At 46.6% G+C, this 25,013-nt stretch overlaps 5 protein-coding genes and 2 pseudogenes across 5 annotated transcripts; 1 reads left to right on the plus strand and 6 right to left on the minus strand.

The window, feature by feature from the left end:
• Window positions 1-183: 183 nt before the first annotated feature.
• LOC120696565 lies at window positions 184-3,371 on the plus strand (annotated as a pseudogene).
• Window positions 3,372-3,643: 272 nt separating this feature from the next.
• LOC120696564 lies at window positions 3,644-5,370 on the minus strand. Its single transcript, XM_039979521.1, has one exon. It carries the CDS (start codon window positions 4,688-4,690, stop codon window positions 4,004-4,006), a length of 687 nt encoding a protein of 228 aa, XP_039835455.1. The 5' UTR covers window positions 4,691-5,370; the 3' UTR covers window positions 3,644-4,003.
• A 616-nt stretch (window positions 5,371-5,986) lies between these two features.
• LOC120696562 lies at window positions 5,987-10,211 on the minus strand (annotated as a pseudogene).
• LOC120696563 lies at window positions 9,805-11,733 on the minus strand. The gene is made up of 4 exons (XM_039979520.1): window positions 11,427-11,733; window positions 11,132-11,347; window positions 10,944-11,038; window positions 9,805-10,828 (listed from the first exon to the last, which is right to left on the minus strand). Exons 3-4 carry the CDS (start codon window positions 10,973-10,975, stop codon window positions 10,114-10,116), a joined length of 747 nt encoding a protein of 248 aa, XP_039835454.1. The 5' UTR covers window positions 10,976-11,038; window positions 11,132-11,347; window positions 11,427-11,733; the 3' UTR covers window positions 9,805-10,113.
• A 174-nt stretch (window positions 11,734-11,907) lies between these two features.
• LOC120700311 (pentatricopeptide repeat-containing protein At5g39710-like) lies at window positions 11,908-15,078 on the minus strand. The gene is made up of 2 exons (XM_039984540.1): window positions 15,022-15,078; window positions 11,908-14,331 (listed from the first exon to the last, which is right to left on the minus strand). The coding sequence occupies exons 1-2, from the start codon at window positions 15,076-15,078 to the stop codon at window positions 11,908-11,910; spliced, it is 2,481 nt and encodes an 826-aa protein (XP_039840474.1).
• Window positions 15,079-15,134: 56 nt separating this feature from the next.
• LOC120696561 (cyclin-dependent kinase B1-1-like) lies at window positions 15,135-18,400 on the minus strand. The gene is made up of 7 exons (XM_039979519.1): window positions 17,894-18,400; window positions 16,950-17,011; window positions 16,749-16,860; window positions 16,542-16,635; window positions 16,149-16,218; window positions 15,857-15,995; window positions 15,135-15,453 (listed from the first exon to the last, which is right to left on the minus strand). The coding sequence occupies exons 1-7, from the start codon at window positions 18,248-18,250 to the stop codon at window positions 15,361-15,363; spliced, it is 927 nt and encodes a 308-aa protein (XP_039835453.1). The 5' UTR covers window positions 18,251-18,400; the 3' UTR covers window positions 15,135-15,360.
• Window positions 18,401-19,464: 1,064 nt separating this feature from the next.
• Window positions 19,465-22,714, minus strand: LOC120696560. The gene is made up of 4 exons (XM_039979518.1): window positions 21,862-22,714; window positions 20,698-20,913; window positions 20,510-20,604; window positions 19,465-20,398 (listed from the first exon to the last, which is right to left on the minus strand). The coding sequence occupies exons 1-4, from the start codon at window positions 22,351-22,353 to the stop codon at window positions 19,684-19,686; spliced, it is 1,518 nt and encodes a 505-aa protein (XP_039835452.1). The 5' UTR covers window positions 22,354-22,714; the 3' UTR covers window positions 19,465-19,683.
• Between the last annotated feature and the right edge of the window lie 2,299 nt (window positions 22,715-25,013).

Here is a 25,013-nt window from a genome sequence, read left to right on the forward strand (position 1 = left end):
GATGACCACGTTTGAGTCCGCGTGATTGCCTAGATTTGTTCTGCGTCTTTTGCAATTCCGTCGTAAATGAATACACCTTCTTGCCGCCCTACTCTTAATTATAGTCCCGGTTGTTTGAAAACTTGCAAAGCAGTTTGTTATTAGTATATATATCGCCTAATCAAGGGGCCACATCTCTAATCCCTTGCTCGCTGTATATTATTTTTTATCACAGGGTAGTTCTGTTGACGTGAACTAGTTTCGTCATAGCAAGCAGACAGAAGTTAACTAATGTTTTATGTCCACTACTGTTTCTTTCTTCTTTCTTCTTGTTGTATATGAAATGGCCGTGTCATAGTGCGTGAGCTTTTCTGTAGCTGTCCAGCCTTTACTCTCCCAGCTGCGCAACAAACATCTCTAGTATGAATATGTAGCAAGGCCTCTCTCTCTCTCTCTCTCTCCAGTCCACAAACATAAATGGAACTAGTCTTCTCACCGCTCCAATGGCTGATACTCCTACCTCCGGTCTTCCTCTGTGCTCTCCTCTCCTACCTGTACACCATCCTATGGCTGAGACCAGAGAGGCTCAGGGAGAAACTGAGGAGCCTGGGAGTGAAGGGGCCCAAGCCTTCTTTCCTCTTTGGAAACATAGCGGAGATGAGGAGAATCCAGAAGGAACTGGCCATGTCTGTCCAAGAACTGCACGTAGGGACCACTGATAAGTTCTCCTTGGATTATACGGCCACCCTGTTCCCCTACTTCCTCCATTGGAGCAGAATTTATGGTATGTGAAATATCACAGACTTGTCCTCGATTAGGATGCTCTACTGTTGAATTATGTGCATTTGATTTTTTTCGAAAAAGATGTGCATTTGATGGTAATTCTCTGGCCATATAAAGATTTGATGCAGGTGAAACCGCTAAATCAATGTTTGTTTGCTTTTATCTCTCTCTTTTTTTTCCGACTTCAGTCTTATGTCATGATGACGTTCAAGTTCTACACTGGCTTCCCTGTGTACTGTGTAAGGATTGAGCCCCACCTGAATTTTCATTGCCACGGATCTGGCAAGCCGGTGATGGAAATGTTTGTTAGGTTGAAAATTGTTGATACATAGTTCATGGTTTCTCCTGACTCCTGGAATCTGTTTTTTTGTTCAGGTGCACTTTTGTGACTTTAGTTTTTGTTTCTTCATGTCAACCCCTCACAGTCACATGTCTGAATTTATCCACTTTTGAGCTACCAAACCAGTGCATTACTATGAACTTGGCAATATTGACCGGATAATTCGGTTGGACATGACTTGGCGAGAATTTGCTTTTGCATTTCCTATTCAAATGCCAATAATTTTTGTATATTTCATACTATGTCAGGTTCCATCTTCTTGTATTCAACTGGGGGCATACAAGTTCTGAATACGACAGATCCTGACATTTGTGAAGGAGCTGGCCAATTCCAAATCTTTTGATATTGGAAGGCTTGTGTTCTTGCAAAAAGAGCGTGGGGCTCTTCTTGGCATGGGGATATTGTCATCAAATGGTGAGCTTTGGGCGCATCAAAGAAAGGTGATTGCACCAGAGTTCTTCATGGACAAGGTTAAGGTAAAATCAAGCCTTAAAATCAGAGGAAGTTTGTCATGAAATTGGCCTATGCAAGGATGTCAGACGGTTATCTACTTGTTTCCTGGAAATATTTACAGGGCATGTTGCACGTTATGGTCGAAGCTGCAATGCCAATGTTGACTTCATGGGAAAACATAACTGGAGAGGAAGGGGGGCAATGCAGAGATTGTGGTGGATGAGTCCTTGAGAAACTTTTCAGCTGACGTCATATCACGGACTTCATTTGGAAGCAATTTTGCTGCAGGTAAAGAGATATTCAACAAAATTTGGCAACTTCAGATTGCAATGGCAGCACAAAGCATGCTTAGTGTTACTGGAGTAAGGTATGTTGAAGAAATAAATCTCGTAACAGTTTCATGTCCGAAAGGTTTAGTATTTGTCTGCTTACTGCTCATGCTCACCCACACAACTGCTGCTCTAGCACTCATATTAGAAAGTCAGACATGGAATTTTCAAATGCAGAAAGTAATGTTCAGAGCTAGTTACACTGCAAATAAGCTTTATAAGAGTGTAATTAGCCTTTGCGAATGACTACCTTGCTTTACTCTTGTTAGCTTAGCTCCATACAAATACAAGATTGCTAATTCCTCAAATTTTCAAGTTGGTGGCATAAGCTAAGCAATTGGCCCTCAATAGGGTCACTTCTATTCCAACTGACAAATTAAATAAATATTGTAGTATTGTACCTTATTGTGTTTTCAGTACGTATGTGTCTAACACCACTCATCTTTTTTTCCCTTATTGAAAATGATGATATAAATCCAGATACTTGCCAACAAAAACCAATAGAGAAATCTGGAGTCTGAAGCACGAGCAAGATTCAGTCGCCTTATCAACTAAGGATCTCCTGCACTCTATAATTAAGGGTGCTAAAGCCCGCCACTTTGCTTCACAGACGCCTGAGGATTTCATCATCGACAACTGCAAGAACATCTACTTCGCAGGGCATGAAACAACCTCAACCACTGCTGCATGGTGCTTGATGCTTCTTGCTTCACACCCTGAATGGCAGTCCGGTGCTCGGACTGAGCTATTGGATGTTTGTCAAGAGAAACCAATAGAATTTGACATGCTGTGGAAGTTGAAATGGTGTGCCTATTATAAACACAATCAACCAAGTATTTGTCCTTTACCTGACAAACGTATCATCGATGGAAGCTTACTATACAATTACAATCATCCTTGTGCAGATAACAATGGTGATCCAGGAGACCCTTCGCCTGTACCCTCCAGCAGCGTTTGTGGCACGAGAAGCTCTGAACGACCTAAAAATCGGCAGCCTCAACATTCCAAAAGGAACCAACATCAGAATCCCAGTTGCACTGGCTCACCGGGATCCTGTTGTCTGGGGTCCCAATTCCGTCAGGTTTGATCCTGGCAGGTTTGCCAACGGCATAGCAGGCGCCTGCAAGGCCCCTCATATGTACATTCCCTTTGGTGTGGGTGCCCGCACCTGCGCCGGCCAGAACCTGGCCATGGTTGAGCTCAAGGTTGTGCTATCACTTGTGCTGTCAAAGTTTGAGTTTGCACTTTCGCCAAACTACGTGCATCGCCCAGCGTTCAGACTGACCATTGAGCCTGGCAATGGCGTGCCTTTGATTCTCAAGAAGCTTTACTAAACCATGATTGGTGTCGGTGTATGTATACAGTAGAACTTTGTGCCTCCCCTTCTTGTCTCAATTGTTGGAACGTTACTCTAGCTTAAGTTGCTTGTTGCTATGGATGTTACATGGGATGAACAATTCGGTAATCGTGAATGCTTTGCTGTCGGACATCCGCATTTCTGAAATAGGTAGCTGCTGGAAGCAAGGCTCGGTCAAATTATACTGAGGGTGTTTGGTCAAATTACACTTTTATTTCTTTATTATGAGAAATAAAGCTGAAGCTATTTTGATTTTATAAAGTTAAGTCTTCGATTTTATATAAAGTTATTTTTCCTAAAGCCGCAACTTTACTAAAAGATAGGCTAGCTAGTAGCAAAGAAAATACGAGAGCAGTATATTAGAAAAGAAAAGGGTGTCACCAAAACGTAACAGAAGTAGTCTAGACAAAAAGGCAAGCACCTGCACATCCATCCATTCAACCTATTGTGTTTATGTACACAAGCGGGCATTGATCAAACCCAGAATCATACATACAGCAGTAATAATAACCCACTAAAAACTAGAGGGCCTAATCAATCTCTGTTGTCTCTGTTACAAAGTAGTAGTAGTCTAGTAATAATACAGTCTCGTGCTCTACTGCAACGTGAGATGAGGCGAAGAATGCCGACGCCATGAGAGGGCATGTGGGTGCGTGTGGGCGGTGCCGACGGCGACGGGCAAGCACGACCAGGAAACGGAAACCAACCAACACGGTTGGCATGGATGCCATCTTCCTTGCATGGATGATGGATCATCAATCATCAGAGCTTTGTGCGATCATGGCACTGCTGGCTGCGCACCGCCATCTCCGCGACGCCGAAGACGAAGCTGCAGTCGGAGTAGGCGACGGCGTGGCGCTTGAAGATGCCCAGGATGGTGACCCTGCCGGGGATCCTGGTGCTGGCCTCCATGGCCACCGACCCGCTCTCCACGTCCGCCACCAGCTGCGCCAGGTCGGCCGCGAGCCGGTCCGCCTGCACCGTGAGCGCCAACTTGACCTCGCCGTCGCCCTTGCTGGGGATGCGGCCCGGGTCGATGGCCGCGTCGCCGACGTGCGAGCCGCGGTAGGTGAGGTCGGTGTGGCCCCCGGCGTCGTAGGCGAAGGAGGCCGGGTTCGGGTTGTGCACGGCCACGGTGAGCAGCAGCGTGACGTTGAGCTGGAGGGAGACGGCCGGGAAGGTGAGGCGCGGGGCGACGCCCGCCAGGCGCGTGGAGACGAGGCGCGTGGTGGGGTCCCGGACCTTGAGGACGGTGAGGAATAGGACGAGCAGGGTGATGGCGAGCGCGAGCAGGACGGCCAGGGTGACGAGGAGGCACACACAGAGGCAGCGCCGGCGGCGAGGGTCCTTGGTGGGCGGGGGCTTGGAAGTTGAAGGCCAGGCGGGGGCGGCGGTGTGCGTGGGGAGGATGCCGCCGGTGCCGTTACCGGCGGCGGAGGAGGAGGCCATTGAGATGGATAGATTGATTGGTGGATTCGGGCGCCTGGGATTTGGGGGATGAAATCTTGTAATAAAAACTGATGAATTATATAGGGAAAGCACGAGAAGTCGATCGTTACGCAAAGAGAGAGAGAGAGAGAGAGAGCTGTGAGGCGGGTGGGAGTTAATGTGGGGAGGGCGGTTGACGGGTGACTGTTATCTGCTGTGGCCTCCATTGACGACGATACGACGGAGGCTCTCTTAGTTGACGACGAGAGAGGCAGAGCCCGTTGCGTCTCCGAGCCTTGGTGTTGGAAACCAACAAAGCCAGGCCAGGCCAGGCCAGCAGTCAAACTGCTTCTCCTGCGATCGCAAACGCAACCCAAGGAGCCAACGGCAAAGCTGTTTTTCATCCATCCTTGTTTTTTAGATGAACATCCATCCTTGTTTATTTGTTTCCTTTGCCACAACAAAATTGGATCAGAATTCTCAAAAAAAAAAGGATCAGCCGAATTTCTGCTACTATGACTTGTGTCGGATGATATGATGCACAACACAGGAACAAATCAATTCCAGCGCTTTAGCCGGCACCAGTGCTTGCTTGATGCTTCTCAGGTCGCTGTTGGATTCCATGCCTTTGTATAGATGGACAAAAGTCCGTGAATTCCGTTGGACGTCGCCATCCACACATTACTGCTTACCCGTGCTCTGATCTGCAGGCGTCAGGTTTCTACGCTCGTCCACATCCAAGCAGAGAAATAGAGAGGGCGACTTCTGACTTCTCCCTCCAGGCTCCAGCAGCCTCATTCACCGTCCAGGACAAGGCTACAGATGAATAACTGCCAAACCATCATACTACGGGGACTAGCTACTATTAATTAGCTGGATTCTTTTAACAAATTAATTAGCTGGACTGGATTGCAAACAAACCGTTACCAATATGCCTGACCCACTTGCCTACATTGCCAGTGAATTCCATAGCCCCATAACAAATTTCACTCTTCAGAGACCAACTTTGTCTGAATCACATGGTAAAAAGTGTAGTTGGCCAAATGGCCTTTCGTCCTGTTTGTAGGATCACGCTGATGCATTTTCTATCTACATACAACACATAAATTAAACATCTTGTTCAAAGGGCATCACACAACATCCCAAAGTCCGAAGCATTTTTTTTTTTGCAATGTAATGCATCTCACACATACAGTATGATGCAAAGGTTCAGGACTTCAGGCACTCATCCTGATCCAGGCGCTCTCAGTTCTGGATCAACCGATGACCTGCTCTTCTCCGTGCCCAGACAGAACCCACCAAACAGTGATCGACAGGTGGTTGTAGCTTTGTTTTCTTTAGCACACAACTTATTGGTACGGACAACAAATACTCACCCTCGCAGGGAAAAAAAGGTGCCTCCAACTTATAACTTGTGTTATGCTACCAAGACAGCTTCTGGTACATGAAAGAATAATAGTTTATTCAGTCACACACATGGCTCTATAAAAGACCCTGAAACGAAAAGGTAGGCACACCAATTTTACACTCGGTAAGACGTCACTAATAGACTATGAACCAGTTGCCTAGATGGCAAGTGAAACTCATAGCTCCATCGGAAAGCTCACTTCTTGATAGTAGCAGCTTCAGACTAGAACTAGAACTTGTCAAGGCTGTTAAAGTAAGGATGGTCGATTGCGGCGATGGCTGATATCCTGTTTGCAGGATCAAGCTGAAGCATTTTCTGCAAAACACCAATCACAAAACCATCAGCACAGTTCCTTTCTTTCTTGGGGGTGGGGAGAAGACTACGCAGTTTCTGGTTCAACAGGAATGATGAAACATCCTAATAAATCCATAAGCAGACTTTTCTTTTTCAGGGCATAATAAGATACTAATCTACCTATCAAGTGACAATTTAGCCAATGTTGTCAATGACAAACGAACCAATAAATTGAAATGCAGCATGTTCAGAATAAATGCACTCCACTATACATCAAGTTACAATGTTACATACAGGGCAAGATACCAAAAGAAAATATGCAGAGATAATAGACCCATTTCAAATGTGAGAAAAGAAATGGATCAAATTCAGATTCCAAGTACAGTGAACTTACTGATAGCAGGTCAATGCCCTCAGGTTCCAGCGTTGGGACAGCACAAGCCAAACTCTGGGGCTTCCATTGTGGAAACTCGTGCCAATCCCTCAAACCACTTACTCCAGGCCACTGCTCCTCAGTAGGAGTTCCCAACAACCTTTTCCAGAAGCAGATTTCAGTAAATCCATAGTGCAATATACATTGATACAATAAATCCAGGCTGAGATTATATGTGCATAACTGGCTATTCCTTGAAAGTTGAAACAATCAAGACTAATAGTAGTGTCTAACAGAGACGAGTAACGAAAATCAAGCTATTATGACATATAGTAACATATTCAGATTATGCCAAGCAAGAACTCATTTAATACGACTCTTGCACCAAATGCTAAGTGCCAGCATCAGATCAACTTGATAATTGAACAATAACTTCAGGATTAACAGAACGACACTATCCTAGGCTTCTAGCAACTAAGCAAGGTACCACACATTATGGCACCAATGTCTGAATGCGAAGGGGGGGAAAGACCTGAAAATGCGAAGCAACTGTTGCAACTCAGAGTCACCAGGAAAGAGAGCTTGTCTTCTGACCATTTCAGCTGCATTAAAAAGTTATGAACATCACAATAAGGTAAAAGTTTTCACTATAAATGTCAAACCCTTTAAATACATCATCTCTTAATTAAGAGCAAGCCAAAATTTTAAGTGTAAGCACAATATGGTATGTGGTTGGCCATAAATTCAAAGATGATGTAGACAATGTGGATTCTGGGGAAGTATTAAGTTTCTTGTACAGCAACATTGGTTACTGCATTTTTTTACCCAAACATTGTACATTTGAACCTATAATGCATCAATTATTCAGTACAAGGCAAGGTAATTGGGCATCAGCACTCAAAAGGAGAACGGGCATACCAAAGATACATCCAACAGACCACATATCAACACCAGTTGAGTAATGTGTTGCTCCAAGCAAAACTTCAGGAGCTCTATACCAAAGTGTCACAATCTACACAAAATACAGAATAAGCAAAGGTTTACTGGATCTGCTAAGAAAAATTCTGTCGAAAGCTTTAAATGTTATTGTGTTGGACCATACAACTGCCAGTACCTCATGGGTGTAGCTTTTCATTGGCACGGTGAAAGCTCTACCAAGCCCAAGATCTGCAATCTTCAGTATCCCCTTCTCCTTGTCAACCAGAAGGTTTTGAGGCTTTAAATCCCTAAAAAGTGAACAGGAATAACATTAATGAAATGGAATGTTGTGCTTGACTGATGAGTTCAGCAACATAAATCAGATGAGAAATCCAACCGGCGAAGAACACCATGGCCATGGCAGTGAGCAACTCCTTTGCATACCAACAACAACAACAACAACATAGCCTTTTTTCCCATGCAAGTTGGGGTAGGCTAGAGATGAAACCCGAAAGAAATAAGTTCAAGATTCAGGCACATTGATAGCTAGTCTCTAAGCGCTCATATCCAAAGCTATCTCTTTAGAGATATTCCAATCCTTAAGGTCTCTCTTAACCGACTCATCCGACGTCAGTTTAGGTCTACCTCTACCCCTCTTTATATTATCGACCCGCTCAAGAACCCCATTACGCACCGGCGCCTCAGGAGGCCTTCGTTGGACATGTCCAAACCATCTCAGCCGATGCTGGGTAAGTTTCTCCTCAATTGGTGCCACCCCGACCCTATCCCGAATAACTTCGTTCCGGACTCTATCCCTCCTTGTGTGCCCGCAAAACCACCGCAACATCCGCATCTCTGCTACACTCAGTTGCTGGACATGTCGCCTTTTTGTAGGCCAACATTCAGCACCGTATAACATCACCGGACGAATTGCTGTCCTATAGAATTTGCCTTTTAGCTTTTGTGGCACCCTCTTGTGAGCAACTCCTTTGCATAACTGAAACAAAAAATTCTAGAAGGAAGTAAAGTAAGTACATTAGTCCAAATGAAACCAAAGGAGTGAACTTCTGAACTTGGCATCTAATGATCATGAATTGACTACAGACTATAAAATTTAAACAAGTAGTCAGGAAAATGAAGCTTGCACAGAATGCAATATTGCTATCAAGACTAATCCAAGATCAAGAAAATGCTTCACTAGTCAAAATATGTTCTGTGAGAACTTTTTTCTTGAATTGCAAGCACATAATGCCAATGAAGGGGACTGGGGACCAATCTGGGTCCTCTCACAAATATCAATAAACATCACTAAGAATTGCTACCAAAACCTAACTTCCTTAGCATAAATTTGGGAAATTTTAAACACAGACTGTCACATCATCTGTACAACTTACTGCAAAACATAATCGGTACATGTCAGTTTCAGTTTCCAATCATTAACTACATAATCAATGCGGCATCAGAACAAGTTAGAGACACAAGATCCGCATTTAATTTCACAGTTAAGTGCTTTGATTTTAAATTTGGTCGACATTTATATGGCCCAACATTTTCGTTTTACAGTCCTATTAGGATTGCACCTTTTGTGAGAAACTGAGAATACCATTCGCAATGTGCAAGAAAGTTTGCTCTGATCATGAAGCGATTAATTGCTGAGATCAATTGGTGTAATGCACAGGTTACTTAATTCTGAATCTCTGACCACGAGGTGGCCAATTTTTGCTTAGATCAACTGGAGAATCAGTAGACAAGGTGTTGTCATTTTTGCAGTTGAGGGAGTTGAATTGAGCATTTTTTTCAATAACAGTACTAGATGAAAAAAAAGAAGTGATGAGAATTACGATGGGTGAGTAGTATTGTCAGTTGGTTACCTTGACTTGGTGCGGGGGGAGCGGCCTGGGGTTGGGCCCCCTGCGGTAGACGTTGAGGTACTTCTTGAGGTCGGTGTCGAGGAACTCGAAGACGAGGTAGAGGATGGGCTTGCCGTTCTTGGCGGCCTGCTCGACGGCGAGGAGGCGGACGACGTAGATGGAGTGGGAGAGGAGGTTGAGGAGGGAGATCTCGCATAGCGTGGTGGGCGGGATGCCCTCCTCGTCCATCTCGAGAGGCGGGTCTTCTTGAGCGCCACGAGCTGGCCCGTGGCCTTGTCCTGCTCCTTGTACACCTTGCCGTAGGTGCCCTCCTCGACCTTCTCCAGCTTCTCGTACTTGTCCACGATGTTGATCTCCATGGCCTTGCTTGCCCCCTTGGATCGCGAGAAGAGAGGGGCCGCGCCGCGCCGCAAAGGCAAACCACAATGCATATTCACAGATCTTAAGTCATAAATTATATAAAAAAAAAGACACACCACTACTACAAATGTAGCCCACACCACTTCACTGTTGAATTGGATATCCTTACTCCAAAGAAAAAAATGGCAATCGAAGTCAGCTTCAGAGCATGAAGTATCCCTCAACTCCTAAATGAAACTGAGACAGAGCTCTCAAATGCAGACCCCATGTGGCTAATGACAAACCCATAAATCTTGCGCTTCAAGCACTCAATCTTCTCCTTTGTTTTCTCCTCCTCAGCAATCTTCCTAACTCCATCCAACCAGTCACTGATCTTCTTGAATTGTGAAAGAACCACTGTTATGTGGCTGCTGTGTTTTCCCTTACTTGCCACATTCTGGTCTTCAAACAAGTGGAAGCCCGCATCCAGTGCCTCATTCACAAAATTCAGGAACCACATATGCATCTCGCGCCACAAGGCCTTTGCAAGCTCAACTGTCTGATACATGCTCTCAGTGTTGTTCCATGTGGAGCTTGCTGGAGAGCTCAGTGAGACCTTAGGCTGGACTTTTGCTGAAGCTCCAAGTGATGGCTTCCTGGTCAGGCTTGTTCTTGGTGGTTCCACTGAAGGCGCCTTTGGCCTATTGGTGCTCTTCAACCGAGAGATGGATTTAGTGGCACCATTCAGTAGCTTGAGGACTTTAAGATCAGTGGCTAAGGCAGCATGAACCCAGTCATGAGATGATTTCTCCAAGAATGCCTCGTCAGCCTCAGCGGTCACCATAGACTCAGCAATTGTCTTCCACTTGAGAGTATCTTCATAGACAGCAAGGAAAATATCGACTGTTGGGAGTGGATTGGAGGTCTTTGATGACGAGCAAATTTCAGAGAACTTGCTGTAGACAACAATCAACACAATATAATTAACCACATCACTTTCAAATGAATACAATGCATGCATAGGTTTTGTCTTCACAAGGTCAGATGGGGAAAAAAGATAGCTCTCAATGCCTTAGGTTCCTGACAACTGATTCAGTGAGCATCGCCTCTTGCAGAGCAGTAGCAGCAGCAGCTGCTGCTGCTGCATCTCTACGCTCAATAGCTTCCTGCAAATTCAGTAAAGAAATTATGTTAGAGACTCAAGTCAACAACAACAAATGGAGATAATTAGCTGACAAACTAGAGTGCATAGTGCTTACCCTTCCAATTTTTGAGAGTTTATCAGAAAGTGCATCCAATGGAATGCTTCCATCAGTCCATTTAGGATCATGAAGTTTAATTTTTGGAACTACGGTTTTCACCTTTGCTGAAGTAGAGTCTAGCTTCTTACGAGGCTTTGGCCGCTCATCAACAGAAGAATCATCATTACTGGATTGTTCTGTTGTAGCATCACTTAATCATCTTGAAATTGCTTCCTGTTGATACAGAAGCAGATAAAAATGCTTACTGCACAGGTAAAAATACAACTTTCTAGTGTACTCTGAATATGTGTACCTTGCGCCTTTGAGTTGAAGCTAAGTTTCAATTTAACTTGGTCTCGACAAAAGTTCAGAAATTAATTCGTTTACTGCCTATTCTAGTCACAATGCAGGCAGTAATAAAGTTTTACTCCTTGAGTTCTCAAATGGAGTATTCGTCCCTATGCTTATATTCAGAAAGAATTTATGTTTGGGGACTGTAGCATAGTTGACGATATCAAGGATGTGGCCTGCTCACTAGCCGTGTGCCGGTGTGCGGGCTGAAGTAGGTTCATACTGCCTTCCTTGAGGATGATTGCGGCGCAATATCTGTAGTGCTGCGGCTGCCAGTGGGATTTGAGCTTGTGCTGCAGGTGTGATGGTTGAAGTAACTGGCAGAAAACAATGGTAGATCGCCGGTGTCCTTCTGCTGGACTTGCTTTGTGGCAGGGCACTGATCATGTCGTTCTTGTAAGTGCATCTGTGATAGAACCTGATGCGGTTATAAAATTCATTTATCAACCAGTATCCAAAACTTTGATCATGTTGCAGCTAGCAGGATCAAAACCTTTATCCACAGGCACATGTCTAGCCTTTGAGGATCTGCTTTTGTGCATAGTCTCATATGTCATGAGCATCAAGAACTCAAGAAACAGGCACCTATCTATGTCCTTATTGCTAACCTGCGGATCATTCTCCATTTCCCTTTGTGCCCAGTCAATTATATTTCTAGTAGCATCATAAAAAACAAAAGAATCTTCACTGAGCTTCTCAGCCCACATAAGAGCTCTCTTTCCAAATCCTTGCTTGCAGAAATGAGAAAGGAAAACATTAAGTGTGATAGTGTTGGGTTGAAAAGCCATCTTAATCAGCCTGCCAGTCAGTATCATAGCTCGATCAAGAACATCACTGCAAATGCCATCCATCAATGTATTGTATGTAACTGAATTAGGAGGACAGCCCCTAGTTACAAGCTCATCTAACACCTTCCCTGCTTGGTTCAACATATGGTTGCTGCAGAGGCTATGCATCCAAATATTATATGTGAAAATATCTGGTTCACAACCAGCTGCAAACATCTTATTCATGAAATTCATAGCACCATTCATATCCTGAGCCCTGCAATATGCATTGATTATGGTATTGTATGTCACTGTGTCTGGGATTAGACCATTACTGCACATGTCCAATAAAAGGCTGTCCACCATCTTCAAGTTTCCTTGTCTGCACAAACCATCGATTAGAATGTTGCTTGTGTAAACATCAGGAACAAGGCCACTCTGCCTCATATTCTGCTGTAACTTCAAAGCTTCAGCCATATTGCCTGCCCGACAAAATGCAGATATGATGGAGTTGTAAGTAATATTGTTCGGTTCAAGTCCTCTTATTGTCATCTCAGCAAATGCCTGATAAGCCTCATTCACATAATCTAAGCGGCATAGGCCATTGACAAATGCTGAGAAGGCAATAAAATCAGGCTGCAGACCAATTTTTTCCATATCATCCCAACATTTCAAAGCACGGACTGCGTCGCCCTCTCTGAAGGATGCATCCAAGTAGATAGTAAATGATGTGCTTAGACAGTATCCCTTGCTAACCATGTGTTCTAAAATTAGCTGCGCCTCATCAAGCCTTCCTTGATTGCACAGCCCCATTACCAAGTAATTAAAAGTATGTGCTGACGGCGCCAGCCCTAACTTCTTAATAATTCTGTATAGTTCAAAAGCTGCTTCATGGAGTCCCTCCTTGCTATAAGCAGCGATCAATGCATTAAATCCAGCAACACTAACTGGAACGCCCTGCTCAATAGCATCACGTAGAAGCTCCCAGGCATCATCCAACCGGCTGTCCCAACAAAGCCTACAGACCAACACATCCAACCCATCAGCCGGCAACTGTGAACCAAATATTTCACAATCATGGACTAACTGGGTAGCATGCCCAAACTTGTACGCTCCAGCAGCAAGGATGTTGAAGGTGCAGGAATCTGGCGCTAGTCCCCTCACTTTCATCTCCCTATAGGCTGCGCTGGCCTCATCCATCCATCCAGTCTTTGCATATCCATCGATCAAGACATTGAAGGTTATTGTATTTTCTTTGATCCCCACCTGTGCCATCTCATCGAACAGCCTCCTCGCTTCCACCATTCTCCCCTCATGGCACAGAACATCCACCAGTATGTTATACGTCACGACCGTTGGTTCACATCCTGAACTGTGCATTTCCTTAAACAGCTTGAAGGCGTCCCCTGACCACCCAAACACACAGTGCCCCTTGATGAGGATGTTATAGCTGACAACGTTCGGGATGATACCGAACTTCTTTTCCATGACCCCAAGCAGCCCCAAGCCAACGCGCAGCATCCCCCTGTGGCACAACCCAAGGATCATGGCGTTGAAGATGGCAAGACTCGGGTGTGGGCCCCTCGTGACCATTTCCTCGAACACGTTCCAGGCAGCGCGGACCTCCCCGCTGCGGAATAGAAGGCGCAGCAATGCCGCCAGCGCGGAGAGGCTGGGCGTATTCCCGGAGCTGTGGACGCGTGCGAGCACGTGGAGCGCCTCAGCTGCCATGCCCGCGGCGAGGAACGCGTGGAGCGCGAGCCGGAGCGCGGCGTAGCACACGCGAGCGCTTCCACTGGCGCTTCCGTAGGAGAAGGACCAGGAAAGGAGGTCCTGGGAGGCGGCGGGGAGGAGCGCCGCGAGGAGGATCGCGGCGAAGGGGCGGAGCGCGGACGCCGACGCCGCGAGGCGGGAGGCGGCGGCGAAGCGAGCAGCGAGTGGGGTGGAGGAGGGGGAGCCAGAGGAGGGTGGGCGGCTGACGGCGTGAAGCGCGAGGTGGCATTGCGGGGAGGTCTTGAGAAGGCACGCGAGCGCGAGGAGGGCGTCATGGCGGAGCGACGCCGGCAGCGAGAGGACGCGGCGGTGGTCAGGATGGAGGAACTGCGCGGTTGGATCGTAGGAGGAGGAGGTGGTCGTCGTGGAGAGGAGGCAGTGGAGAGCGACGAGAAGAGGGTGCGGTGTTTTGGGTTGCCTCGCCGCCGCGGCGAGGAGGCGCATCTGGCGCGGCGGCGGCGGAGCGGGAGGGAGAGGGGGCGACGGAAAGGGAAGCAAGGGGGACCCAAGGCCTGCAGGGGGCTCTCGCGGGGGGCGGGGGGCGACGCCGCCAGGAGCGCGGAGGGAAGGCCGTCGACCTCCCCTCGCGGGAGCGACGGTGGGTTTGTTCCTCATTTCTTTTCCAGAAAAAAAGTTTTGCGCCAAATTTTTTCCCCAATTTCTTGTTCATCATTTTTCTTTCAAAAACTTTGTTTCTGATCTTCAAATTTTTTTCAAATTTTGCCTACAACGTTTTGTTTTAAATTTTTTTGTTCACAACTTTTTGTTCTATTTTTTTTGTTCGGGAACATTTTTTTCCAATCTTTATTTCAGATTTATCAAAATGTTTGTTTCTATTTTTTTAAAATCTTTTGTGTATATGTTTTTTAGATTATTGTTTTAGGGAGCAGTGTCCGAGATCGACCGTGAGGAGCGCTCCTCACGGTTGACTGTAAATTAGGGTGACCCGACCCAAGGCCGCGGAGGAACGGCACAAGACTCCCCTCTCATTGACGTACAGGCCCACACGTCAGTCACCAAGACAGCACCAGTCTTGTTGACTCGTTGGACTCTTTTCATCGTTTGAGCTCCCATGTCCAAGTTTGAACAAATTTTGGCGATTATTATGTTAAAATTTGGAGTAAACAATATCCCGGCATAAATTATGCTGCATTTTCTCCTGATAGAGAATCCAACTTGCTTCTAAAACTCGAGACAACTTGATAAAATTATTATTTCAGTAGTAGCAGAATGACCAAGCGACTATGAGGATTCAGGAATTCGAGACATACATATACTAGTCTAATAATCTCTAGATGGCAAGTGAAATTTATAGCTCCATCGGAAAGCTCGCTTCTTGATAGTAGCAGCTTCGGACTAGAACTGGGACTTGTCAAGGCTGTTAAAGTAGGGATGGTCCATCGCAGCGATGGCTGATATCCTGTTTGCAGGATCAAGCTGAAGCATTTTCTGCAAAACATCAACCATTAAACCATCAGCTCAATTCATTTCTTTTGGGGGTGAGGGGAAGACTACTCAGTTTCTTGTTCCATGGGAATGGTCAAACATTCTAATAAAGCAATAAGCAGACTTTCCTTTTTTTTAGGGCATAACAAGATATTGATCTACTTCTCAAGTGACAATTTAGCCAATATTGTCAGTGACAAACGAACCAATAAACTGAAATGCAGCATATTCAGAACAAATGCATTCAACTATAAATCAAGTTACAATGTTACATACAGGATCACCAAAAGAAAATATGCAGACCCGTTTCAAATGTGAGAAAAGAAATGGATCAACTTCAGGTTAGATAATTGAAGAAAGGTCTCTTAAGTAGGTGGAATAACACGTCCAAGTACAGAGAACTTACTGATAGCAGGTCAACGCCCTCGGGTTCCAACGTTGGGACAGCACGGGCCAAACTCTGGGGCTTCCACTGTGGAAACTCGTGCCAATCCCTCAAACCACTCACTCCAGGCCATTGCTCCTCACTAGGTGTTCCCAACAACCTTTTCCAGATGCAGATTTCAGTCAATCCATAGTACAATTAAATTGATGAAGAAATCCAGACTCAGACAGAATGTCGTGTATTCCTGACTAACAACTAAGGTATTACTCATGTTATGGCACCAATGTCTGAATGCAGAAGAGAAGAAAAGGACCTGAAAATGTGAAGCAACTGTTGCAACTCAGAGTCACCAGGAAAGAGAGCTTGTCTTCGGACCATTTCAGCTGCATTAAAAAGTTATGAACATCACAATGGGGTAAAGGCTTTCAGTATAATATGAAATCCTTTGAACACGTCATCTTTTTAATTAGGAAGAAGATTTAAGGCCAAAATTTTAAGGCTAAACACAATATGTTATTTAGTTTGGTTGACCATAAATCCAAAAATAATGCAGACAATGTATATTGTGAGGCATTATTAAATTCCTTGTACAAGGTCATGCATTGTTTACTGCAGTTTTACTCCATAAGTTTTACATATAGTGCATCACGCTTTACATATATGACAAGGTACATGGCATCCAGAGTGAAAAGGAGAACTTGCGTACCAAAGATACACCCAACAGACCACATATCAACACCAGTTGAGTAATGTGTTGCTCCAAGCAAAACTTCAGGAGCTCTATACCAAAGTGTCACAATCTACACAAAATGCAGAATAGGAACAGGTTTACTGGATCTGTTAAGAAAAATTCTGTTGAAAACTTTAAATGTTAAAGTTGTGTTGGACCATACAACTGCCAGTACGGCAATACCTCATGGGTGTAGCTTTTCATTGGCACAGTGAAAGCTCTACCAAGCCCAAGATCTGCAATCTTCAGTATCCCCTTCTCCTTGTCAACCAGCAGGTTTTGAGGCTTTAAATCCCTAAAAATTGAGCATGAATAACATCAATGAAATGGAATGTTGTGCTTGACTGATGAGTTGAGCAACATAAGTCAGATGAGAAATCCAACCGGTGAAGGACACCATGGCCATGGCAGTGAGCAACTCCTTTGCATAACTGAAACAAAAAATTCTAGAAGGAAGTAAAGAAAGTACATTAGTCCAAATGAAACCAAGGGAGAGTGAACTTGGCATCTAATGATCATGAATTGACTACAAATTATCAAATATAAACAAATAGTCAAGGTAATGAAGCTTGCACAGAATGCTATATTGCTAACAAGACTAATCCAAGAAAATGCTTCGCTAGTCAAAATATGTTCTGTGAGAACTTTTTTCTTCAATGCAAGCACATAATGCCAATGAAGGGGACTGGGGAGTGGGGACCAATCTGGGTCTTCTCAAGAATATCAATAAACATCACTAATAATTGCTACCAAAACCTAACTTTCTTAGCATAAATTTGGGAAATTTTAACCACAGACTGTCACGTCATCTGTACAACTTACTGCAAAACATAATCGGTACATATCGGTTTCCAATCGCTAACTACATAATCAGTGCGGGATCAGAACAACATAGAGACACAAGATTCCCATTTAATTTCACAGTTAAGTGCTTTGATTTTACATTTGGTCGACATTTATATGACCCAATGTTTTTGTTTTACAGTCCTATTAGGATGGCACCTTTTGTCAGAAACTGAAAATAGCGTTCGTAATGTCCAGGCTGATTTGGTCTGATCACAAAGTGATCAATTGCTCAGATCAATTGGAGAATCAGTATAGAGATCGTCGTTTTTTCAGTCTGATCAGGAGCACAGGTTACTTAGTTCTGAATCTCTGACCACGAGGTGGCCAATTTTGCTTAGATCAACTGGAGAATCAGTAGACAAGGTGTCATTTTTGCAGTTGATGGAGTTGAATTGAGCATTTTTTTTTCAATAACAGTACTAGATGGAAAAAAAAAGAGAAGTGATCAGAATTCCGATGGGTGAGTATTGTCAGTTGGTTACCTTGACTTGGTGCGGCGGTAGCGGCCTGGGGTTGGGTCCCCTGCGGTAGACGTCGAGGTACTTCTTGAGGTCGGTGTCGAGGAACTCGAAGACGAGGTAGAGGATGGGCTTGCCGTTCTTGGCGGCCTGCTCGACGGCGAGGAGGCGGACGACGTAGATGGAGTGGGAGAGGAGGTTGAGGAGGGAGATCTCGCGGAGCGCGGTGGGCGGGATGCCCTCCTCGTCCATCTCGAGGCGGGTCTTCTTGAGCGCCACGAGCTGGCCCGTGGCCTTGTCCTGCGCCTTGTACACCTTGCCGTAGGTGCCCTCCCCAACCTTCTCCAGCTTCTCGTATTTGTCCACGATGTTGATCTCCATGGCCTTGCCCCCTTGGATCGTGAGAAGGGTGGGAGAGGGGCTGCGCCGCGCCGCAAAGGCAAACCCTAGTAGGGGAGGTGGATTTTGAAATTGGGGAGGGAAACGGAAACGATGGGAGAAGGAAGAAGAAGAGGAGGAGCGTGGGATGGAATGGGCCGGTTGGGTTGGGTTGGGTGGGCAAAAGCAAACGGTCGGATCGGGCCCACTTCTGTCTGCATAGGAGGAGTATGCAGGCGAGCAAAAGCCCATGTGAGCCGGCCAGCTCCTTCGTTCCCAAATCTCAGCTGCAGCTTTCGACTCATCAGTGATGACGATGGTTAGGTTAGCACTAATCTTTTTTTTTTGAAAGGGGAACTTTATTGATTTTAAGATGTTACATCCAGAAGTTACAACGTTTTGAAAACGATCCCGGCCTCTGCCTCAAAAGCACACAACCTAAAGTGAGTCCGACACAAAGCCAAACGCTAGTGACTATCAATCATATGATCGCCACCCATGCGCCTGGGAGAAAATATCCTTGGCCACCTGCCCCAATAACCGAGAGGCCGCAACAAGCGCCTCCTGCGAAGTAGGCTGTTGAAGGGTAGCCCAAGTACACAGCCAGTGCGTAGTCTTGTAGAGTACCTGCAAAAAAGAAGAATGTTTGTTTTCGAATACCGCAGCGTTTCTGCAGAGCCAGACAGACCAGCATAGGGCTGCCGCACCTACAAGGATGAGGTTTTTGAATTGTTTTGGTATTCCATTAAGCCACCCTCCGAATAGATTTGCAACACTTGAAGGCCTTCTAATGCCCCGGGCTGCATGTACTAATCTGTGCTACAAGTTCCTAACATTTCTTTTCTTCATCTTAAGAAATATTTGTTTTCACTTCAAAAAAATTAAACATTTGTTTTTCTTAAAAAAGGCTTGCAGCTATAGTTATAGTGTGTTGATTTTGCTGCTATTGTTTCCTCATTATTATTCAGCTCCACGACCTATGAAAGATGAAGCGATCTACCAAGTACTAACTTAAATTCAAAGCGATACAAGTCTATAGGGTGATTTTGGTTTTCAGGCGGCAGTTTTCACAACATGCGCTGATCCTTCTTTTAGCAGTGCTTTCAAAAAGATATATATATAGTTGCAATATATTGGTAAACATAAGATCCTAATCTTACCGGTTGCTCACTACTCACTAACTTGTGGCCAAGTCACACAAAATGCAAACTAAACCATGAAACGGTAATGTGATTATCTTCATAACTGGTAATTTGAAGATCATAACCACAAAACAATGCATATTCACATACCTTAAGTCGTATTTTTTTAAATAAAAAAGACAAACCACTGCTACAATTGTAGCCCACACCACTTCACTGTTGAATTGGACAGCCTTAATCCAAAGAAGAAGAAAAAATGGCAATCGAAGACAGCTTCAGAGCATGAAGCATCGCTCAACTCCTAGATGAAACTGAGACAGAGCTCTCAAACGCAGACCCCATGTGGCTAATGACAAACCCATAAATCTTGCGCTTCAAGCACTCAATCTTCTCCTTTGTTTTCTCCTCCTCAGCAATCATCCCAACTCCATCCAACCAGTCACTGATCTTCTTGAATTGTGAAAGAACCACTGTTATGTGGCTGTCGTGCTTTCCCTTACTTGCCATATTCTGATCTTCAAACAAGTGGAAGCCCACATCCAGTGCCTCATCCACAAAATTCAGGAACCACATATGCATCTCGCGCCACAAGGTCTTTACAAGCTCAACTGTCTGATACATGCTCTCAGTGTTGTTCCATGTGGAGCTTGCTGGAGAGCTTGGTGAGACCTTAGGCTGGACCTTTGCAGAAGCTCTAAGTGATGGCTTCCTGGACAGGCTTGTTCTTGGTGGTTCCACTGAAGGCGCCTTTGGCCTATTGGTGCTCTTCAACCGAGAGATGGATTCAGTGGCACCATTCAGTAGCTTGAGGACTTCAAGATCAGTGGCTAAGGCAGCATGAACCCAGTCATGAGATGATTTCTCCAAAAATGCCTCGTCAGCCTCAACGGTCACCATAGACTCAGCAATTGTCTTCCACTTGAAAGTATCTTCATAGACAACAAGGAAAATATCAACTGTTGGCAGTGGATTGGAGGTCTTTGATGACGAGCAAATTTCAGAGAACTTGCTGTAGACAACAATCAACACAATATAATTAACCACGGCACTTTCAAATGAATACAATGCATAGGTTTTGTCATCACAAGATCAGATGGGAAAAAAATATAGCTCTCAATACCTTAGGTTCCTAACAACTGATTCAGTGAGCATCGCTTCTTGCAGAGCACTAGCAGCAGCAGTAGTTGCTGCTGCATCTCTACGCTCGATAGCTTCCTACAAATTCAGTAAAGAAATTATGTTAGAGACTCAAGTCAAGAACAACAAATGGAGATAATTAGCTGACAAACTAGAGTGCATAGTGCTTACCCTTCCAATTTTTGAGAGTTTATCAAGAAGTGCATCCAATGGAATGCTTCCATCAGTCCATTTAGGATCATGAAGTTTAATTTTTGGAACTACGGTTTTCACCTTTACTGAAGTAGAGTCTATCTTCTTAGGAGGCTTTGGCCGCTCATCAACAGAAGAATCATCATTACTGGATTGTTCTGTTGTAGCATCACTTAATCGTCTTGATATTGTTTCCTGTTGATACAAATGTAGATAAAAATGCTTACTGCATACATACAACTTTCTAGTGTACTCTGAACAGGTGTGCAACTTTATAGTTGCTTAGAATTATATTCAGACAGATACTAGCTCTGAACAACATAATGATTGATACACAATGGGATTAGAGTAAACATGGCGTCACCATTGTATATCCATGTCTCAATATGTTTGAAATTTCAAGCTGATTGCAATTTGTAATCATAGCACCATGTCTATGGAGCTTTTTAATTCATGGTGCTATGTTTTACAAATCTTGTTGCCATCACTGCATGCATATCCACATACCAAATTTGCAAAGAAAAAAACATTGCCCAGAACAGTACGTAAAAAGGATTACAGTTTACCAGAGTTATGATCATATTAATCAAATATTATGTTTACAGTAACTCTTTACCAATTTTATGTTTTTGTCAACTATCTATTCCGAATCCATTTAAATGAGGTAATTGGGTTTTCAATATTATGCGAGCACTTGGGACAGTTCCCTCATATGAAGGCAGTTATCTATTTCTAACCCCATCTGAATTTGCATTTTGCTGTTCATGGTCAATTACTACTCTAGATTTTCCCTTGTATGCGTTTCACAACCACCCATTTCTTATCACATCTGAATGTGTCTTGCAAGATCTCTGATATGTATAACAATATGTGTAATTTTAATCTTCGAGTTCAAGCTCAGTTTCAATTTAACTTAATCTCAACTAAAGTTTAGAAATTAATTCTTTTACTACCTATTCTAGTCACGAACTCACAATGAAGGCAGTAACAGAGTTTTACTCCTTGAGTTCTCAAATGGAGTATTCGCCCCTATGCTTATATTCACAAAAAATATGGCACTAGTACTAGCAATTAGGCTAGGAGATAAACTAGCAAGCACAATGTTGCAAATGTACCACAATGATTTAGTAACGGGATTCTGACCTGAGTTCTAAGTATCGTATCCTTGTCAATCTTGGCCCTGGATTTCGTCAGAGAACCTGCAGCTGCCGCTGCAAGGGATATTGTTGGATCGTCCCAGCTCTTCCTCACTGGCTTCACGGCCGACCCATTTCCCAAATCTGTCATCTTGGAGATACCAGCCACCAGGACCCCAACCTTCTTATAGCCAGTCCCTTCCCCGGACAGCCGCTGTGAACTAGGGGACAAGGATGCCCGCCTCCCACCAACGGATGAAGACACCGCTCCCCTTCTTCCTCCCGCCGGTGAAGGCTGGCGGTACCTTGATGAGATGACAATCGCCGGCTCCCAAGCCGCCCTGCGGTTCCCCTCCTTGGACGCCACGAGGCTGGGCACGACGAACTTGGAGGGCACCGGCGACGTGGCCCTGGGCGTGCCCCTCACCGCGGGCGAGGACGCCCGGGACGAGCCCTTGGCCGATGGTGATGGCGCCCGTGAGGCGGAAGCGGATTTCATGGAGAGCAACAGATCTCACTGCTTGGATGACGCCGAAGATGAGAACCGCCGATTGACGGCCGAGCTAGGCGGCGGTGGCTCGGGCTCGGCGGCGGCGTTCTTGGGCCCAAGGACCGTCCTTTTGACGGCATCACTGATTTTAGAACCGGATGACGGCATGAGTGGCGGCACGGCGTCGGAGGGCGAGGCGGCGGGCTGGATGACGTACCCGCGGGCGCAAGCGGCGGGGCGGGCGACGAGCGGCTCCAGAGTGGCGGCGCAGGGGAGGGCGCGGGAGGAGGGGACGAGGCGGAGGCCGAGGGCGCGGGGCACGGGGCGCGCAAAGCGGAGGCGGTTGAGGTGGATGAGGTAACCGACGAGGTGCGGTCGCGCGCGACGAGGAACGCGTCGGCGTCGGCGGGCAGGAGCTGGACGTAGGTGGAGTGGTGTCGGTGTCCTGACCCGGCGATCCGCACCCAACAGATGATGCTGCGTGTTCTTTGTCCCAGATATTGATGAAGGAGGCAACACAGTAACGCACGGGTTTATTCTGGTTCCGGCAGTGGGGCCGTACGTCCATCAAAGGAGTGTGCGAGAGCACTGTACTATCTTGCACCGGGGGTGCCTGTAGTAGGGGGTACATGCGAGGCGAGAGAGGGAGAGAAGCTCCCAAGTCTCTACTAGAGAAGGAGTTGATTGAAGCGAGTGCCAATATCGGGGTTCAGAGGAGCATGTGTGCTCTGGTAGCAGTGCGAAGCGTTGTGTTCTACCGAATAGGCCGACCCCCCTAAGGGAACGCCCGCCTCCTCCCTTTATAGACACAAGGAGGGACGGTGTACATGCACAGGGGGTTATGAAAGTCGTCGTCTTTTCCCCGAATCACGGGGGTGCAGTGGTCGAGTACTGTGGGAAGTACACTGTGGGGTATCGCGCCAGGCGTGGCAGTCGTCCTGGGCTTCGTCCTTGGTCGTGCGAGGATTGTGCCGGCGTCCTGGTGGCTCCAGCGAGCGGCGTGGCGGCGTTCCGAAGGTCCTGCAGGCTAGGGTCTTGTCTTGGTCAAGGCCGGAGTCGCTTCCGAGAGTCGTGCCCATGCCGTTCGGGGGTTCCGCGGAAGGGAAAGTACGAAAGAGGCATGGGGAGTTGGCAACATAGTAGCTGGAGCAGTGCCGAGCACGTCTTGCACTGCGTCGCAGGTTCCCACAGTGTCGTCACAGCGTCCGGAATGGTAGAAGTGACCGGAGTTGGCGGAGAAGACTCCAGTCACAGCCACTGTGGGGGGTGGCGGTCTGGCACCGTCAGACCCAGGCGCTGTGGAGAAGTGGTTGGCATTAATGCCTCCCCACGGCGGGCGGGTGAGTGGAAGGACCGTTTGTCCTTTCTGTCAAGGGGTGGCTTTGCCCGGCGTCAAAAGAGCACGCCTCAACCACTCGCACTTAATACGGGTGGATGAGGGAGCTCCCAGCAGAAGGCTTGTGCCCGCGCCCACGTCCGCGTGACACGTGGAGGCTCCGGACCCCTCCCGAGCAGCTAGCTGAGCCGAGAGCTCATGGGGGTCCGGATAGGAATGTGGAGGTCCCGAACCCATCTGCGAGGGTTCGGGTCCAAGGCCACAGGTGATGAGTATTTCTGTCTCTGGGACACGTGGCGACACCGGACCCGTCCCCGAGCGGGAAGCGGGTCCGGGACCGTTGGTCCGGTGAGATGGAGTCGGACCCCAGGGGTTCGACAGCTCAGCTCCTTATGACGTAGACGATCCGCTTTCTCGAGGGCAGGCTCTCTACCCTCGAGCGAGGCGAAGGCACGGGGTGCAGTCGAGGGCTTCGGCGGGGAGACCTCGAGTGAGGCGGAGATCACCCCGCGGGTCCGAGAAGGGTGCGGACGGGCCGCACTGCGTACGTGGGCCGCGAGCTAGGCTTCTTTGAGTCCTTTCCTTTCTTCCAGATTAGAAGGGGGCTGCAGGCCTTCGTGGGCCCGATTGCCCAGCATGCGTTTGTTTTTAGGGCGATTTTAGTCCCCTGATTAGGGTGCCCCTAATCATGGTATCTGACAGTTGCCCCCGAGCCTTTGGTCGAGTCAGGGGATTCAGCCAAAGGGTACTTCGGCGATTTTACCTCATGATGTGATCGATCGGTCGTTGCGTTCCCGCCAGGCGCATCCGGATGCTGGTCTGGCGGGCGTGACAACTCACCGGTCAGGGTAGTGTGCATGCGGAAAGAGTTCTCCAAGGCGCGCGCGTGCCTTCTTGTCTTGTTTCGGTAACGAGATGCGTCAGCGCGCTGAGCGGGCTAGGGCCATGATGGCGCCTGCTGCTCTGCAGCTGGTGCTATTGCCGCACTGTCCCGCACTCAAGGTCTCAGCCCTGCTCTCCCTGGTCGCCTTACGATGCGCTGTTCGAGGGCAGTCGGGCAGCGCCGATGCTGGGCTGCTCAGCACCCAGGGGCTCGGCTTTGTGTTGTTTAGTCACATCTCGGCATGGTAACTGAGGGCATCTTTTGCTCGTGGTGTGTCGCACCGTCACGGACGGTCCAAGCCTTCCCCTTGCGACAGACTCAAAGCTTGGCGCCCGATGCGGCTATAAATAGGGATCGTGGGACTCCCTTTCGTCTCCAACTTCCCTGCTCTTACTTCTAGCATCGCCTAAGTCTAATAATATTTCCCTTTGCCTTTCACGGTCGTCCCCT

The sequence above is a fragment of the Panicum virgatum genome, chromosome 3K (genome assembly GCF_016808335.1).
Source record: "Panicum virgatum strain AP13 chromosome 3K, P.virgatum_v5, whole genome shotgun sequence".
NCBI classification, from domain to species: domain Eukaryota; kingdom Viridiplantae; phylum Streptophyta; class Magnoliopsida; order Poales; family Poaceae; genus Panicum; species Panicum virgatum.

Excerpts from the sequence above, each read along its gene's own strand:
- LOC120696561 (XM_039979519.1), bottom strand. The coding sequence starts at position 18,250 with ATGGAGATCAACATCGTGGACAAATACGAGAAGCTGGAGAAGGTTGGG. Across the intron at positions 17,012-17,893 it reads TACCGCCGCACCAAGTCAAG|AATTTTTTGTTTCAGTTATG; the intron begins GTAACCAACTGA and ends ACTTCCTTCTAG. Across the intron at positions 15,454-15,856 it reads AGGGCGTTGACCTGCTATCA|AAAATGCTTCAGCTTGATCC; the intron begins GTAAGTTCTCTG and ends GATGTTTTGCAG.
- LOC120696563 (XM_039979520.1), bottom strand. The coding sequence starts at position 10,975 with ATGCTCACTGAATCAGTTGTCAGGAACCTAAG. Across the intron at positions 10,829-10,943 it reads TCAGTTGTCAGGAACCTAAG|CAAGTTCTCTGAAATTTGCT; the intron begins GCATTGAGAGCT and ends TGTTGTCTACAG.
- LOC120700311 (XM_039984540.1), bottom strand. The coding sequence starts at position 15,078 with ATGGGAGCTCAAACGATGAAAAGAGTCCAACGAGTCAACAAGACTGGT. Across the intron at positions 14,332-15,021 it reads ACAAGACTGGTGCTGTCTTG|TTCCTCCATCCTGACCACCG; the intron begins GTGACTGACGTG and ends CCAACCGCGCAG.
- LOC120696560 (XM_039979518.1), bottom strand. The coding sequence starts at position 22,353 with ATGAAATCCGCTTCCGCCTCACGGGCGCCATCACCATCGGCCAAGGGC. Across the intron at positions 20,914-21,861 it reads ATACGATACTTAGAACTCAG|GAAACAATATCAAGACGATT; the intron begins GTCAGAATCCCG and ends TTGTATCAACAG. Across the intron at positions 20,605-20,697 it reads AACTCTCAAAAATTGGAAGG|GAAGCTATCGAGCGTAGAGA; the intron begins GTAAGCACTATG and ends CTGAATTTGTAG.
- LOC120696564 (XM_039979521.1), bottom strand. The coding sequence starts at position 4,690 with ATGGCCTCCTCCTCCGCCGCCGGTAACGGCACCGGCGGCATCCTCCCC.